At 42.6% G+C, this 18,579-nt stretch overlaps 1 protein-coding gene across 6 annotated transcripts in view; it reads left to right on the top strand.

The window, feature by feature from the left end:
• Positions 1 to 18,579, top strand: part of TNC (tenascin C) — a 92,348-nt gene that overhangs the window by 49,049 nt on the left and 24,720 nt on the right. Inside the window, exons 11-16 of one of the 6 annotated variants that reach the window (XM_078849028.1) lie at positions 781 to 1,140; positions 5,443 to 5,862; positions 8,627 to 8,899; positions 11,695 to 11,967; positions 13,491 to 13,763; positions 15,978 to 16,253. The exons of 2 other annotated variants lie outside the window; for them this stretch is intronic. In XM_078849028.1, the coding sequence (XP_078705154.1) occupies positions 781 to 1,140; positions 5,443 to 5,862; positions 8,627 to 8,899; positions 11,695 to 11,967; positions 13,491 to 13,763; positions 15,978 to 16,253 (1,875 nt within the window). The remainder of the gene's footprint in view (positions 1 to 780; positions 1,141 to 5,442; positions 5,863 to 8,626; positions 8,900 to 11,694; positions 11,968 to 13,490; positions 13,764 to 15,977; positions 16,254 to 18,579) is intronic. 3 more of the 6 variants (XM_073314113.2, XM_078849027.1, XM_078849025.1) reach the window with 3 other exon arrangements.

Here is an 18,579-nt window from a genome sequence, read left to right as displayed (position 1 = left end):
GAACTAGCTCTTTGTATTCTAGGAAGGATGCAGCGGAGGAACCCAGGGGCGCAGCTTGGAAACACTCGTTCATTAAAAGAGAGATTTGTCCTCCGCACTGGAAAAAAAAAAAAAAAAGGAAACTGATTCACATGCAGCTTATAGAGCACAACCTGCTTTAGGGCAGGGAGTATTTGCTTTCAAAGTTCCCTTCTTTTACCCATGTTGTGTATTTTAGTCTTTCTCCTTAATCCTCCCTGACTTCTGTTTGTTCAGTCAGGCCTGCAGAGGTCAGGGAGCCTTTGGTTTGGTTTGCAGGATTTTTTTGTTTGTATCTGCCAATTATCTCCTACTGAAATCCTGTAAGATAGGCATTGCTCCTGTTGAGCTGAAGACATTATTTTCTTATGTGTTGTATGTCTGGCTGGTTCTCCCTCATACTTTCTTCAATCTCCCTCTGAGAATATAAACAACATCCACCCCCTTTGCACGCAAGCACGCACACACAACTTAAGAATCTTTGCAAATTGTGTAGCACGCTGGCAAAGAGTGTGTGTCACAATCTCCTTCAGTGGCCAGCCCATTAGTGGATAACAGTCAACTACGGCTACCAAGTAACGGAATGGATCCTTTAGCTCATGTGGTAGAGGTTTGTGCTTTGGTGCTGAAGGTCCTGGTTTCAAAATCTGCTTAGACGGTAATAAGTATGAAGTGCACAGTTCATTGACTTTTGTTCTTTTGAAAAAAAGGAAGGAATTAAGTATTTCATATTCTACCCTTTGCTTGTTTATTTCTTTATAGCCACACGTAGTCTAGATCTAAAGTGGGAGGCAACTCCTGGCCCAGATGAGTACTCTGGATCTTGGAGCTCAGAGGCTTCTGGGATGGGGGAGGATACGCTGAGGGATGTTGTGGTCTCCAATGTGACAGCGCATGGCTTTAGTCTCTCGTGGAAGGTGGACTCAGGAGCCTACACTAGTTTTGTGGTGGAGTACAAGGAGGTGGCATTGGCAGCTGGGCCTCTTGCAGAAGTCTTCATGCCTGGAGACTCCTTAGGCACTGTGATTGATGGCCTCCAGGCTAACACATCCTATAAAATCAAGGTGTACGGAATGATTGGAGGACAGCGCTCCCATCCTCTTGAAGCTGTGGCTACAACAGGTACATCTTTTCAGTTGTTAACTAAGGGGTCCCTAATCATGGTCCACTTTGTTAGTTGTTCCACCCAGGATCATGGTATATTTGCAGTTTAGAATGACATGAGAAGCAAAGAGGAACAAGCCATGTATTAGCTGGAAAGGCCATTTCTCCAGCATATCTTTCCAAATACATTTATGGAGGCAGAGAGTCAATTTGTAGTGTAACCACATAGCCCAGCTTTGAGGAAACTGAGCAATCAGATTGCATCTTTGTTTCTCCCTGCTCCAGTTCTGGAGCGATGCCTGAGCAGCATAATGTGGATGCTGGAGAAGGAGGGACAGTAGTATGTTACGCATGAGTGGCATGTGGAAATAAATGAATGGACTTTATAATAGCTGAGTGCCTGCTTAACATTCCTCTGCAACAGTGCACAGATTGTTCAGTGACTACTGGCATGTCTTGGATGAGATGCTTTCTTGTCTATGGAAGTGAGTTACAGGTCAAGAGCTGAATGGGAGCATGGCTTGGAGAAGGCAGCTTCCTACTCTGTTGAATGACTAAAGAAGATTCTTTCTATCTGCTGAGGACCCTTGACAATATTCTGTGTCAGTCCTTCTTTCTCTTATGGCTTCTGCTTGTCTGAAGTTTTGTCCCTGTTTTCCCAAGCTCAAAGTAATATTATCAACAATGAATAGGTGAGTCAGCCTGACAGGAACCTGCAGTGGTTATCACTGAAAAGTAATTTGCCAACAGATGCTACACAGTTACCACATCGGATTCCTGTTTAAAACAGAGGCATAAATGGGTATTGCAGATATCAGTATCTAGTGACTACTGGCAATACAGAATTTTTAATGGTAGCCATTGTGGTATATTAATCCACCACAAGTAAGACCTTAAATCAGATCCTGGCCACCAATTACTTCCCCTTTGTTGTTCTCCAATGGTACAAAGCTAGCGTAACCATCTAGCTGAGACAGAAGAGAGGGATATTTAAATGGAGGGCCCAAAATACGATGGAGGTTTCATGGTTGACCCTGATGCCAAAATCCTATCTGGGGAGGGTGAGAGCCCTGAGGCATAGAACTTGGGTTGATGGAAGACCTGGCACTGAATTGATTGTGGCCACCTCTTTCCAATAAATAAAGCAAAAGACAGAAACAAGAAATAGTAGAAAGTAACACTCCCAGCTCTGTACCAAGCACCCAGAGAAATCTGACTTCCAGGCAGAACATTAACGTTCTTCATAGTGAAAGTACTAGTGAGGAATTAAAATGGAATTCCTTTAGAAAGTCCAAGAACATCCATATAGGAAAGAATAGGCTATATGTATAAAAGGGACACCTCCGTTTGAATTTTTTACCCTCAGGATAATAAATATAGGTATTTCACTTTGACAAGGAATTCTCATAGCAATTTATCTGTTGTCCATCCAAATGCCCTTTCATGTGTTTAATTCCTGTGCGTTTGCTATTCACTCATCGTTCTACTAGGTGACATTCTGTCTGGCTCTCACCCATCCATCCAGAGTTTCTAGTTTGTCTCTCTTTTGTCCAGTTATCTAACTGTTGTTATCTTCACGTGTCTCTGCCACACACCCACTTTGTTATTCAACAATCAAACTGTTACATTTTCTGTTGTCCATTCATCTAGTTAACAATCTCTTACACATTGATAGCTATCACTAGCTACATTACCTGGATGTTTTCCATGTATCCAGCTATTTTCTATGTCTCCGTTCTATGTCTGTACACTAAGCCATTCATTTTTCTATTATGGGTTAGTTTTGAGCTAATCTGGTTTTCTCTCTACTTATCATCCATTCATTTCCCCTTTGTGGGTCTTGTTATTAAACCCTCAAACAGTATCCCTAGCTAGTTTTGCAACAAAATGATTGTAAATAATATGACAGTGTAACTTTACCTGCATGTCATGGGCCAATTTATGCCCTGCAACTCCAACTGAAGTCAGTGGAATCCCATGGGCAAAACTAAGGGCAGCATTTGGCCCAGTACGTTTAACCTACTGGTAATAGTTAGATCCAGAATTCAATACTAGTTGCAAGGGTGTCCCCTTCATGTGAGTTACTCACTGGAGTTATCATATACTCCACCATCCTTTTTTGCTATTAGCAGACTGCATGACAAATTAAGTCCTTGCCTGCAAATAATAGAATAAATAATTAAAATGGAGTCATTTTCTGTAGGGCTGGACAGAAAAAAAGGAAGAAAATTGTGACTTTTTTCCAAAAATTCCCCTTTTTATTTTGGAATTACAAAAAAATTATATTTGGGCAATTGAAAACCTTTGATCAACTTTGAAGCTTCTCAAAACCAATAGGGGGAGGGCTAGAATTTTGTGGAAATATCACTGAAATCTTTCCCCTTCTTTTCTGAAATTGTGAAATTTTGTCACATTTCTGAAATTCAGAAATGGTTAACTAGCTCTAATGTTCACCCTGTCCCCTTAGTTATGCGTTTATCTCTGCAGCAAGTGCAAAAGGATGTATAAAATCAGTCTGCCTTTTCCGCTCACATCTTTCCATGCTGTGCGTTCTTTTCTGCACGTCTCCACGATCTCCATTTCAATTTGTATAACGGACCCCATATCTCTATGATAATTTTGCTGTTCCCCCTAATTCTCATGTTCTGTGTATGTATCCAGTGCATGTCTATATAGTTGGATGTACTCTACAATATATGTTAGCTAGTAGAATGCATGTAGAGTAGTCAACATTTAGGCAGCATTTGCCTTCAACTAACACACACCTCAGATTCTGCTGTTGCCACAAATACTTAGAAAAGAACGGGTGGCAAGTCTTGGCAAAATGCAGCCAGTGTAACAGCAGTTCACAGACTTGTAGGAGGTTAATACTTAGATGTTGCATGCTTTCCTCAATTTTTCTCCCCTATGGCTATCACATGAACATAATGACTCTGATAAAAGCCAGTTAACAACTATAGGCTAACTCAGTATCCTCACTGGCAAAATGGGAATTAGTATAGTAATGCTCATGGTAGGTAATGCACTATCATGGTAATAAAGATACTGTCTTTCATTTATACAGTATATAGATTCTGGTCTCAGACTGGAGTAAATCAGGTGGAACTCTATCTAAGTCAATAATAGAGTTACACAGATCCATGACCAGTATGAGTGAATGGTTTCCATAGGCTTTCAGATTTCTTGAAGATCAGCAGAAAAGTACTTTACATGAGTGCTGGAAATGTATTTTCTAGATATCGCTTTTTCTTTTCTTTTCTTTTCTTTTCTTTTCTTTTCTTTTTTTGCTTTTGTTTCAAGATGTTTTAATTGTTCTTTCTCTCTGCAAACATTTTTGTGCTATGCTAGTATTTTGTCAGTTTGGAGACAGATATTGAATCGAGGCTATGTACCCATGCTGATCTGCCTGGTGGTGGAAGGCTGCTCACTGTCTTTTAAATGAATGCTACTGAGACAAGAAAGCAGGGGAGCCCTTTCAGTGTGGAATGATGTGGCTAGTCCACGAATGAAGAGATAATGCTGCATGGCTAATTGAAGTCTCAGAAAAGTTCTCTGCCTGTTGCTCTCCAACTGCGATGGGCGTTCTCTCTTATCGGTGCAATGCTCAGAATCCCAAAGGCTGATTGTGGTCTAAGGCATGTTACTCTTGGGTAGCATGGAAACCCATGCACAGAGCAAGTGCTGGCTCATCTCTTTGTCTTGTGGAGCTCTTAAAGAAAGAAGGCTCACATTTTATTTTTTTTAAGAATGAGGCATGTGTACAGACAGAAACAGCTCCACGTTTGTTTTTCTTCGGGTAGGAAGAAAGTTAGCAATGCTACTGCTATAGCTGAATTCTCAGTCTGTCTCAGATATGTTTGCAGTCCTAGCATGCATTCCATTTCCCGTTTCCATCAGCAGTTTTACCCGTCATATTGTGTGGATAGAAGGCATGTTTAAGAGATTGAGGGCCAAATTCTTAGCCAGTGTAAATCAGCATAGCTCCGTGGAAGTCAATGAAGCTAGGCTGATTTACACTGTATCTCTACTGAAAACTAGTGTCCTTAAATTGCTAGCTATTGTGATTGATGCTCGAGAGCTACCATTGAGTGTGGCTGGTATGAGACTGACATTATGCTTTGTAATGCTTCCTCTGCTTATGACCTGGATTCAGTCTCCAAACAATCAGCTACCCCATCTGCTTTCTCTGTGTCTAGTGATCTTTAATGCAAACTGCAGAAACTAACCATTCTCAGATGTTAGGCATCATTTGGTTTCTTTGCCTTTTATTTTATTTTTTTTTAATAAGGAAAACTTAACTTGTGATTTACCTCTGTTTAGCACATCTAGTCACAGCACCTGGAGAATCAGACAGCGAAACAACACTTAATCCTACCAGCCCAGCACCTACTGAGCTAAGTTACTTAACAAACCCAAGCACTGATTCTCACACTCTGCTTTCAGTACCCACTGATTTTTCCACCCTGGAATTCACTGCCCAACTTCATGACCTTAAAATAACGGGCAGGACTTTCAATAGTTTCACAGTATCCTGGGCAGCACAAGATGCGTTATTTGATCAGTTCTTTATCACCCTGAAAAGCCTGCCCAGTTTAAACAGGACCCAGGAAATCTCTGTGCCCGGAAACCTACGAGAAACAGAATTTATCAATCTCACAGCTGGCACACAATACCTGATTAATCTCCGTGGAAGCACTCAAGGTCAGCTCTCTCAGTCACTGGATGCTCTAGCTGCCACAGGTATTTTCTATGGATTTTGTTATCCATATGTTCTCATTTCTGCTTTGACATTCTGGGTTTCATCTTGTACTGCAGTTCCATTGCAGAAATGCCAGGCTTCATGAGAGATGGCTTCCTTCTGAAATTATTTTCTGCATGGGACAAAACTCCTGTTGCTTTGGAATGAGTTATGTAGCATGGACAGTTCCCCATCCAGCTTTTGAAGGGGCATAGCATTGATTCTCCCTTTACAGATTGCATGCAAAGACGGGATTCGATGCATCAGCTATTTATAAGACACATGGAAATAGCAGGATATGTGACTGGGTTTTGTTTGGATTGTGATCCAAACAAAAGGAAGATTGCAAGGAGGTAGTATCTGGCAGTGTTTCCATGGAAGTGGTGATGTCTGAAAGGGGGAAAAAAAAAGATTGTAACACATTGTGAGTGGGGATTTTCAGAGTTTTTAAACAGCCTCTTATTTTCCTTTTGCATATTCATTTCTCCTTGAGCAATACAACAGTAAAAGGAAACAACCGTATAAACTCTGAGTGCAATTCACTAATGATTAGGTACCGAGATGCAAATGTAGAGTTGGAGAAACAGACAATAGACTAGTAATACTCCCTGTCCACGTGCCAGTAACAAAATCACTGGTATGGAAATGGCTAGAACAGTCTCATCTTTTTCTACGACGTGCTATATCTTTTTTTTTTTTAACCTAAGAAACATCATCTCTTCATCTCACTCCCCATGTTGTTGTCATCTCTGTTGTCATGTATGGTCAAGGCTTTACTGGTGAGGCTGGCCGAGCTCCCCAGCAATTGGAATTGGTGCATTGCATGATTTGTGTATGAGAACAGGAAAGCATGATGGGAGTTGGATGCATTTCCAGATCAGACATGCATGTCCCTGAACAGGAAACTGAAAGGAAAAGTGTTTTTGTGAGCCTGCGTCTTGGAAGAGAATGGAAATTGAATTTTATGTCCAGGGAAATCTGAATGGCTTTTAAGTTGTTATGGCATTTGCAAAATAGATAATGTTTTTCCTTGAAAGACTTCGCTGTGACTTGACTTCTTTTTTTGGGGGGAGGGGGGTGTATTTTGATTTTAAATTAATGTCTTATTTTATCTCTACTGCCATCAAATGATCACTGATTTCTTTTCCAGCCTGCATTCTCCCTTTTGCATTATATCATAACGAGTGTCTGATCCCTATTTTTGTTAAAACAGCTCATGCAAAGTTCTTGAGCAGCACTGATTTGAAAAGTTACTCTGTACAGTGTCATCTCTTGAGGGTCAAAGGGAGATGGGAGGCAGCTAGTTGGTGCTTCAGTGGACCTGAGTGATACCACTTTCCTATACAGAGATATAGGGCCTGAGTATTCAGAAATCCAGTTAAGTCAATGGGAGCTCCCATTGATGGCTCAGCATTTCTGAAAATTAGGCCCATACTGTATGCATTAGGGCATGCAATACATGCAAGCACACATACACTATGTGCAACCCTTACTTTACATGATAAGCAACTACACAAGTAATCTCATTGGGCCTGGTTCTCATTTACACTAAGGCCCCTTTACACCAACCTGCCTTAAAATGGGTGCACACCTTTAAAGCACCTTACATCAATGTGGCTTAAAGGAACCTTGAGTATAACTGAAAATCAGGTCCTAGTGGAACATCTCTCACGAGTAAGTGCTCAGCAACGTGTGTAAGGGTTGCACAATCAGGCCCTGTCATCATTATTAGGGCTGCTCTACCTTGATTTCAGCCATTGCAAATAAGAGAGAAGAGAGCTATGGAATGAGCCCAGTCCGAAAGTTAGCCACAGATTAAAAGAGGAGATTCCCCATGCATAACCAACAGATAAGAAGATGCTATTTTCCAGCGTGACTTTGAAAAACGTAATGTCTGTCACTTGTCTTCCCTCACCACAGGAGGGCTTTCTATAGCATGTCACTGAGATTCTTCTTTTGAAATAATAAGCTTGTCTTTTTAAAGAAGTTATTGTTATCTGCCCTCATTAAACTTGTGTTAACCACAATTAGGGCAAATCTCTAAAGATGGGCATGTACGGGCAAAGAAACCACTATTCATTCTTTGTCATTTTGAATTAGGAATTGATTATTTGAAAACAAACGAAACCAACCTTGCTTCAAGTGGACCCCATTAAAAACATAAACTTCACAGCCCTGGTACTTACAGGAACTTCTGTATCTGTCTAACCTTGGAACAGGAAATACAGCAGTATCACAATCACTTTAGAGTAGCAAACATTGAATTGTTAATGGCAGCTGTAAGATGGTTCTAGAAATACTGACTTGCCTCACAAGGAGGTTTAATTAATGTTTGTAAAATGCTCTAAGCTCCAAAGCTGCTTCCTACATGAAATATTATAGTATTAAAATGATTATTTATTATTGTTGCTCTCTGCTTATTGTACAGCTCTGCATTGCCAAGTCTCAAGGAAGCTTTCCACTGAGTTATCAAGGGCAGAGATAAATCTAGAAAAAAGAAAAGGAGGACTTGTGGCACCTTAGAGACTAAGAAATTTATTTGAGCATGAGCTTTCGTGAGCTACTGCTCACTTCATGGGATACAGACTAATACGGCTGCTACTCTGAAACCTGTCATCAATCTAGAAGTGTGTGATATAGTGCATCTATAGGAACACTAATTATAACTGAAATTCATTAGCGTGGAAAGTCATCAGGCAGCACCCCAATTATTTGTTACTTTAATCTGTAATTTGAGTAACTAATTGACTCTCTGTCCATATTCAGAGGAGGAACCTGAGCTCGGAAAGTTTACAGTATCGAAGGTTAGCTGGGATGGTTTCCAACTCAACTGGACAGCCGCAGAAGGGGCCTATGAGACTTTTGTCATTCAGGTGCAGGAGCCTAACAATCCAGAAGAAGCTCAGAATCTCACAGTCCCAGGCAGCCTACGCTTTGTGAATGTTACTGGCCTCAAGGCTAACATGCCCTACACTGTCACACTTTATGGTGTGATTCAGGGCTACAGGACCAAACCCCTTTCTGTTAACACCACAACAGGTACCCTTTCTAATTTATTCATCGGTTTCCATGCTACTTCTTTCTTTGCAGAGAGGCATATAGGCCAGCGCTATTGCAGTGTCCAGTGAGAGCTTGGATGTCTGCACTCTTTTGCATGACCACCCTTAATCCTCAAGGCTTATCAAAGCTTGGCTGAACATATCATGCCTGGAAATGTCTCGTGATGATCAGATTTTCTAATGAGAGTCTCAGGGCCACCATGCTGTCATTTGCTTTCAGGAGCTCCCATTTGTCCTTAGAACAACTTATTTTTGCTTATTTTACTCACTTCTCTGGTTGGAACTAATTGCAAGACCCAAATGTCCATTGCACATGATCAGAAAGAGCAGACGTTGTCCTGTGAAACCTGTGAAAACCTGACTTTATAGCCCAGATATTCAAGGCCATGAGCACTTGTGTTTCTTGGATTCCAAAAGTTATGTTCAAAACAAAGCACAAAAAACAATATGGAATTACTGCTAATAGGTGATCTCATCTATTGGGCTGTTAATCAGTATGAATCTGTTACTGCTCTCACAATGTGTAAATCAGGAGTAACTCCACTAAAGTCAACAGAATTACACCGGTGTAAAGCTGGTGTAGCTGAGAGAAGACTCAGGTCCTACACAACCAAAAATTGCGTAAAATTATCAATAATAATGAAAGTAATTTGTATGACTCATCTCTACACCTTTCATTGATATGCATTCACCTTTCACTGATGTAAATATGGTATCTGGGTTGATGAAAAGTAGAGATGGGCACTAGTCTCCACATTCATAACCAGATCTTGCATCCCTCAAAGATGTTCCATGGTTTTGGTTCAGGCCTATCTCTCATAAATAAAAAATAACACTGTTTTAATGATCTACAAAACTCTAAATAATTAACCCTCAGATATAGAGAACCTAGACCATGTGTTCCATCTGCCCAGTCAGATATTTGATTTTCTTTCCCTTCCAATTTGGATTTTGTCCCTCATCTTCACCTTGCAGATTTTTTTTTATTTGCACTACCTGTTCTGTACTTGCAATGGATTGCAGCCACTCTCATTTGTCTATGCCTTAGGAGTATATCTCCTGCAACCCAGTGCACTTCTACTGTAACAAGTCAAACATATCCTTCCTTGGATTGTTCCATGCCACTGCCACTTTTAGATACTCAGAAAGACTATAATTAATGGGGCTTTCTATATCTCATTTACTCAGTGACAATGGCTGGGACACAGTGGCTCTTCCTTCAGATGCACTAACAATCTGTTTCAGGCAGTATTCACAGGACCCTTCCTTAAAGTCCTTTGTAACCTGCTGCAACTTCTCTCTAGCTTGGAGGATGGCTCAGACTTACTCTTGTTTGCTCTCTCAGAGCACATTTTATCCAGCAGCTAGAAGGAACTAGGAAAATTTATAACTGAATTACAGAAATGAGGATGTACTGTTTGCTTTTTGCTGTGGTGCGTTACGTGGCTTGGCTTGGCTAGAGTGGTTTTTATGACATGAATTGCTTGCTTTGCACTATATACTGCCATTGACTTTTCACTAAAAGCTTCCATTAGGAGTTCTGAGTATGGGTTGATATCGGATTATAGTCTAGTCACAGTGGACATAAATCTCCTTGAGGTGGAGAAAGTAATCTTTAGGGGGTTAAAAAGAAAACAGACCCCAACTCAAGCCTGGACAGCTACACTGCTATTTTTAGCACTGTAGAGCAAACCCAAATCTGTAGACTTGGGCTCTGAGACTCGCTGCCACGGATTTCTGCTTGCCATGTAGACATACCAACAGTGTCCTGCCGAAGTGTGGCTTAGCCATTGCTCAGTCTCTGTTAGTTTATTGGAAACAGCAGATGACACCCTACTGGGGTTTTCCCTTCTATTTCAGTCACACTCACCACTTGGCTTTTCAAGACTTTTCTTTCCAGGGGATTTTCCATTGTCAGAATGTTTCATGCCTTTTGGAGGCCTGTCAGGGATGTCTGCAGAAGGGAAGGAAGCCCCAGGGAGCTACCACAGCTTTGTACTTTGGGTCAAGCTCTAGGACTAGATGCCAACTTTTGTGTGTTTTAATCGGGAAGGGAGAGAGGAACAGCTCAAATGAAACTCGTCCCTTTTTCCTTGACTAAGCCATGGATCTAGTTTCAGCGAATTTGAATCAGTGAAGTGTATTCTCCAGGTCTTTAAGGCCCTTGGTGTGTTCTTACACATCTGCTTTCATGCTCAGACCTCAACGGGTACATCGACACTGCAGCTGGGAATGTGATTCCCAGTATTGGTAAACAGACATGTACTAGCTTGGTGTGAGGTAGCACACTAAAAATAGCAGAGTGGCAGGGGGTAGCATAGGTGAAGGCTTGGGCTAGCCATCCAAGTAGGTACCCAGAGGGTCCAGGTGGATTGGTATTCAGGTGGCTAGCCTGGACAGCTGCCGATGCTACCCCGGCTACACTGCTATTTTTAGCACACTAGATTGAGTAGAGGTAGTGTGTGTCTGTCTACCTGCGCTGGGGAGCATGGTCCCAGCTGCAGTGAAGACATACGCAAGGATGCTTGGCTGCGCTCAGAAGCATGGACAACCATTGCAGTCTTACAGCTTTCATTTATGCAGCACTGTTAGACGCTTTCTCTTTTTGACATTCTTTCCCTTAGCTCATGTCCGCTTGCAGCAACCTGTTATTCGAACCCTCCATTCCTCTTTTCAACGTAGAACAGTGGTAGCTGTAGATGCAAGCACAGCATTTCTGAACATATGGCTTCAGAGGGGGCATCTAATTCTCACTCCTTTTGTTTTCCTCTTCAGCAGCAGAACCTGAAGTTGGTGAACTAACGGTTTCCAGCATTACCCCCGAAAGCTTCAACCTTTCCTGGACAGCCACGGATGAGGCCTTCAAGACCTTTACCATTGAAATTATTGATTCTAGCAGGTTACAGGAGCCCATGGAGTACAACATTTCAGGCAACTTAAGGACTGCTCATATCTCAGGGCTTTCCCCCAAAACTGATTTTATTGTCTACCTCTCTGGGAGCACGCGTGGTTTCCGCACAAAGGCAATAAGTGTTGCAGCTACTACAGGTATATAAACCTACCTCGCATACTCACTCCGCTTTCTCCGAACTCTTCTTTACAGGACCTTACCTTTCCCTCACCCTTACCTTCCCCAGCCAACCCCCCCGGTACCAAATCCTTTACCTCCCCCTACAACGCCTTCTGATGAAGAGCTGCAGGCGTTATTTTAACCTGTACAATTATGTTTAACCCGCCTGTCCAGTGCAGGGAAAGGACATCACGGCGATGAGGGATGTTCTTATTCACAACAGAAATAATCAGCTTTCTTTCCTCTCGGCTCCATCCAAGCAGGGGCAGCTTCTGGTAGAGAACCCCAACAAGTTTGCTTAGGGGCTGAGCATGGAGCCAACACTTCTCTAGGCACACCTCAGTGTGGCAACATGTGTTCGTACCTGTTACGTTGCATTTAGGGGGGTTATTTCTCTTGAATAGGCAGATGTATAGGCAAAGCTTTTTCTTCTTTTTGAATGGGGTGTGGGTGAAACTGACTCCACAGCAGAGGAATTATATAAGGCCGATGCCCTATTTTAATCCCATTTAAGATTTAATCCCATTTAAGACCTCAGATTAGGTTTTACATGGGACTGAAGTGGTTCACGGCCCTGGGCTGGCTGGCTGCACTGGTATGGATTTTACTCTAAGCACCTAGAACAGCCTGAAGTTTCACATCTGGATCTCTGTAGCACAGCCATTCCAAGGAAAGAAGGAATCCTATTGTTGTATGTACGCAAAATTGAATTAGAAGTAGAAAACCAGCAAATTACAAAAGTAGATGGATTACTCAAGGGAGGGTTCTGTATCACATGCAGTAATCTTTTATTACCCATAGTGACTCCATTCATATGACCTCATATGCAAATGGTTCTCTGCTAGGGTGACCAGAGCGCAAGTGTGAAAAAGCAGGATGGGGGTGGGGGGCAATAGACACCTATATAAGAAAAAGCCCCCAAAATCGTGACTGTCCCTGTAAAATCGGGACCACTGGTCACAAAGTTATCTCAAAACAAGGTGCCTACATTAATTTGGTGAGAGATTATACAAGTAATGCAGGTTATATCTCCTCACAGATTGCAAGGACTAGACCGTGCTTTATCTTAAAATCCGTATAAGTAGGAGGAATTGTAACAAGGGGATGCTGCTGCTGACATGATTGACAGAGAGTTCTATGGAACTTTAGGATGCCAGTCGCAGTTCAGCGTAATATGAAGTATCTGTGATCAAGTCAATAGCAGATACATTTGTAGGTGGGGAGTGGTATCCTGGCAGAGGGATGAATTAGGGTTTCTCAGCCTGGGGATCAAGACCCCCAGCAGGATTGCAAACAGGTGTCAGTGAGTCAAAATCATGCTGCCCATCTCATTCTGCTAAATGGGAGGGGGATCCTGGTGAGCTTTTGGCTAAGATGAGAGGGGTCATGGTGCAGAAAATGTGATTAAATAGGTCTTTTCCATTTCTGACATTGATTTTATTTGATTTTATTTTTGGTTCTAATAATTCCGACACATTTCCATTTGTTTTTCTTCCTCTAGTAGACGAACCTCTCCTTAGCAAACTAACTGTCTCAAACGCTACCTCAGACAGTGTGTCCCTCACATGGGAAGCTCAGGATGCTGCCTTTGATCGCTTTGTTTTAGAAGTTATAAACTCTGACTTGCCTTTGGATTCCCTGGTGTACACAGTGCCAGGGGCCTCACGGAGTTTTGTAATCACCAACCTAAGAGCCACCACTAATTACACTGTCCAACTGCATGGTCTAGTTGATGGCCAAGGTGCTCAGACTTTGACAGCACTGGTTACCACAGGTATTTCACCTTCCAGATTTACTTTTTCTATTCTTTCTTTTCTTATCCACCAAACTGCTTTAGAACGTGGCTCCAAAGAGACCTCACTTTTCCTCATCTAGATGGCCCTTGTTAGTAAATTACAGGAAGGGTCACTATGGGGACAGGTTGGAATAAGCTGAATCCGAGACTGCTTTGAAAGAAGCGGATCTGGGACCCTGGAAATGGCTGAAAAGTGTCCCCAGAATTAAGGAAGCACAATGCTAAACCTTTGGTTTATTTATATATACACTTATCTGCAAACTCTCTGTATATATAACTAAATTGCTCCAGATGATTCTCTGGAACATCTTTGCATTTGACTTTGAACACTCTTTGTGTTCATTCCACACCCTCTCTCTTCATTTGCCTGTGATCTTTCTTATCACGGGAACGGGCACTGTGTCTGTGTCATACCAGAAAGGCAACTGCATGCCATTTTGGTTCTTTGTTTGTAAAAGTCAAATGTCTCTCATGGCATTTGTATCTTTTACTGGTGCTTTGGGTAGCATGTTCAATGACCAACAGGAACTGCATGATGTGGTCCAGTTATTCAGTGCTGGTACCAAGAGTTTTTTCTGCCTGGCATCTTTCCACATCCCCTCAGCAGTGAGCTGGGATTGAAAAGGAAGTCCATCCCTTCTTGATGTTCGGCCCTGTACCCTCTCACTTGCACTGTTGCCAGTGAGTCTTGTAGGGGAATGGGCACCACAGTGCCTTCCGGTGGATGCCAGAGCCTTTCCAGCACTGGTGGAGACTACAGGACGTTGGGAACTCACTAAGCCTGGCCTGGAGAGAGATTTTCAACTTGTGTTGCATGTCGTAACCTTTGAAATCTGGATGCCATGTCGTGGGCCTGCCTGAGCTCGGTGGGAATGGCATGTGAAGGAATGTGCCCGTTTCGGGTTCAGGGTGGAAAGGACTGTTCTCTACAACCTGCATGCAGGACTGACAGCACCGTGCCTGGTTTCACCACATTCTCCCTTACGTATGTTTGCATCTTGAATACTTTTTGATCTCCTCCGCCATCTCCCCAGGCACCGAGCTCACGCCATGACAACCTCATTACTGACCATGCTGGCTCTGCTGGTCACTAGATGGCAGCATGATGACAGTCCCAGCATGCATCCTTAATTGGGGTCACTGAGATGTCCCTGCTCCTGGACTAGACCAAGGCGGCAGCGTGGATTGGGAACAAACTCTTCTGGCCCATTTAATCTAAGTCTTGGGTGGGTAAATTGCGGTAACTTGCGTCAGTTCATATGTCAATTAATTATAGGTCTCTCTCTGTTCTTTAATTGTTCTGTTGTTATGATTACGTCCCCCAGAGTGAGTCACTTAACCAATAAACTCCCCCTGAATATCACTGACTCCATTTAACCAACACTTTCATGTCCCCAAAACATTTTAACACATGGGGTTTAAATAGACTCCTCATTGTTGAATTATGTGAAAGCTGGATGGATTTGGCTCCAATTTCCAAAGTTATTCCTTTGAGGATGAGAATGAAATTTATCCCCAAAGGGAATATTTTTCCCTAAGAAGAATTTTTCCCTAAGACTCCCCTAAAGTCCTGAAAAAGGGGGTTGCAGTGATCTTGTGTCCTCCATTCAGTGGTCCACAGTGTGACCTAGTGGATAGGGTGCTGCCACTGGCCTGCTGTATGAGCTTGGGCAAATCACTTCACTCATTTGTGCCTCAGTTTCCCCATCTGGACAGCGAAGATAATGATCCTGATCTTGTTGGTAAAGCACTTTAACCTGAAGTGTGCCATACCTTCTGTGGCCTTCTGCAAAAGTAAAGTCTTGGTTCAGATCTGTGCAGTCGTTGAGAGCCTAATTTTCAGAGGTGCTTAGCATCTGCAGTTCCCTTGAACTTCATGAGGCGTTGTGTGTGCTTAGCACCCCTGCAAATCAGGCCCACGGTTAGGCGAGACAATTGAATCTATTTACCAGTAAACAAAAAAGAGCAAGAAAAAATTAAAACTAATAAACACCTGCAAGAGGTTAAATTGAAAGCCCTTGTCAATGGCTATTTGTAATGCCCAGCTCCTTATTTCTTCAGCCATTGCTCAGCAGATGGTAAAGGCTGGCTCTGTTGCTCTATACCCTTAAATAGCCATAACTCTTTCCTGCTTCTAAGCACTGCCCTGCTCTAAGTAATGCTTTCTCTTCACCTGTGTTCCTTTTCCTTCAGAGGCCAAGCCACAGCTGGGCACGCTCACACTCACAAACGTTACCCCCGACAGCTTCAACCTCTCATGGACCGCGAGAGATGGGCCTTTTGCAAAGTTTGTTATAAATGTTAGAGATTCCTATGCAGCCCACGCGCCGCAGGAGCTTACGGTGTCAGGAGGGGCCCGCAGCGCTCGCATCTCAGGCCTGGCAGATTACACTGGCTATGATATTAACATTCAGGGCACCACCAATGCAGGGGTCCACACAGAGCCCCTCACTGCTTTTGTCATGACAGGTACCCGTTTAAAGGCTGCTGCTTTGTGTGTTTGTTTTTTGTTAAAAAAAAAAATAACATTGATTAATGTGCAGGAAAGGAGAGAAGTGTGGCGGTTGTTTCTCTGTGAAACTGAGTAATGTTGACACTTAAAGAGATCATCCATTTTTAGGGCGAGGGAGGGGAGAACAGTTTCAGGTGAATTAAGAACCCATCCAAATCTTTACTCCTAACTTCAGCTGCAATTAACCTCCCTCACCAGGCTTTGAAAAAATAAGGTTAACTTCATGGGCTCATTTATCTAACCTGAATGCCTTCTAGGCCTCATTTCAGCTCTTGGATATTTAGAGCAGCCCTGGCCTTTAAAATTCCACCTGTCCTTCTGGGTCAGTTCCACTGATTAACTCCAATCATCTGTGAGATGGGCATCTCCTTTCTGCACGACACGTGGCAATTGAAAGGGCCAGGACTTCAGACACCCTTGTGCCTATTTGAACCTCTACATGTGGCAGTAAGAGAGGACGTCAAGATTCAGCCCATTTCTGTTGCTGTTTCACTCTTTACTCAGATCAGATCTAATATAATAATCTGACACTCATGCATGAATGATCATGCTGCCTGCAGTCCATTTATACTCCTTGAAGACTAAGCATTCCTTGCACATCATATCACAGTAACAGAGGCTGTCACTACAGCTTCTCTCCGTTCTTTGTATACTTTGCCTCGACCAAACAGCCGTCCTGCATGCGCTTGCATCCAGAAGCTCATGTCTCATTAGCTTTCCTTTTCCTCCTCACTCAAGTAATACACAGAGGTAACACCATCTGCAAAGGCACTATGCCAGGGTAGCCTCCCTTACATAAGGCAGTCTGCGCAAGCGCTTCACTGAAGTCCCAAGGATGCTGACTGACCTCCCTCCCTGATGGTAGCGCGTTACAAATGAACCAGCGTTTGCCTTCTCCAGTCCTGTTCTTTGCTTCTCCAAAGTACAGATGCTTCCCTATAGCAAATGTGGCATTGCTATATTTGAAGGCAAGTTTCTCAGATCTCGGTAAGCATGCTATGCTTCCTGCAAGCAAACAAATTCTTGTCTGCCTGTAGTTCATGTAAACCTGTTTCTAGAAAATAATTTCAATGTTTCAGGTCCTTTATTTATTTATCAAGGCTCCAGCAAAGCAAACCCATGAGGGGTTGGATCCAGTATATCTTGGGGATGCTCAGTAGGAGATTAGTGTAATTCCCTTAAACCACTCTGTCATGCTGTCTGCATCATGACCATGAGTGCCAGAGTGTCAAGAAGCAGGGCAGAGACCCCGAACTGCTTGTATGTTCTACGCTTAGATTTCACTGAACTCCTAACTACAGTAACAGTCTTACCATGGAGTCACAGACAGTCCCCTTGGGCATTCCAGTCTATTTTGCCACACAGGCAAGCTGGACTGGGTGATAGTTGGTTGCTATACACCTTAGATCACAAAATATTCACGTTACTCCCATTCCCAAAGGACCAGTCACTTATCCAAGGTCAATTTGTACCTTAGATCTAACACCAAAGACAACACTTGTAGCCAATCCTATAGTCAGCTATCTAAGGATTTATTAACTAAGAAAAGAAATGAAAGAGTTATTACAAGGTTAAAGCAAAAAGAAAAGGAGGACTTGTGGCACCTTAGAGACTAAAATTTATTTGAGCATAAGCTTTCGTGAGCTACAGCTCACTTCATCGGATACATGAAGTGAGCTGTGGCTCACGAAAGCTTATGCTCAAATAAATTTTAGTCTCTAAGGTGCCACAAGTCCTCCTTTTCTTTTTGCAGATACAGACTAACACGGCTGCTACTCTGAAACCTGTCATTATGCAAGGTTAAAGCAGGCAAACGTGCACACAAATGAGTTACAGTCTATGGTTTCAGAAGGTGACACAGTTGTAGTAATCTGTCAGCTCTGAATATCTTTTAGGACTAACCCAGTTTGACCCTGGGGACCTCTGCTTCTCTTTTGTGTCCTGTGAGAGTCCAAACAACAAAAGAGATGAAATTTTTTCTTGTCAGCTATTTTTAGTTCCTTCTTCCAGAATGGAACTAGCCCTTTTGCAGGTAGCCTCTTTATGGGTGTAGGGGAGTAATTAGCAAAGTCTTTGTATTGTGATGTCCTACGATGGCCCATTTAGTTTTGATAGAATCATAGAATATCAGGGTTGGAAGGGACCTCAGGAATGTCATCTAGTCCAACCCCCTGCTCAAAGCAGGACCAATCCCCAACTAAATCATCCCATTTAGGCCTTTTTGATGGACAGGAAATGAACCCTCCTGGTTGGGTTCACAGTTTCAGAGCAAACATTTTTTAC

The sequence above is a fragment of the Lepidochelys kempii genome, chromosome 16 (genome assembly GCF_965140285.1).
Source record: "Lepidochelys kempii isolate rLepKem1 chromosome 16, rLepKem1.hap1, whole genome shotgun sequence".
NCBI lineage: Eukaryota > Metazoa > Chordata > Testudines > Cheloniidae > Lepidochelys > Lepidochelys kempii.
Note: the sequence above shows the minus strand (reverse complement) of the source record. Positions and strands in the feature narration are given on the sequence as shown.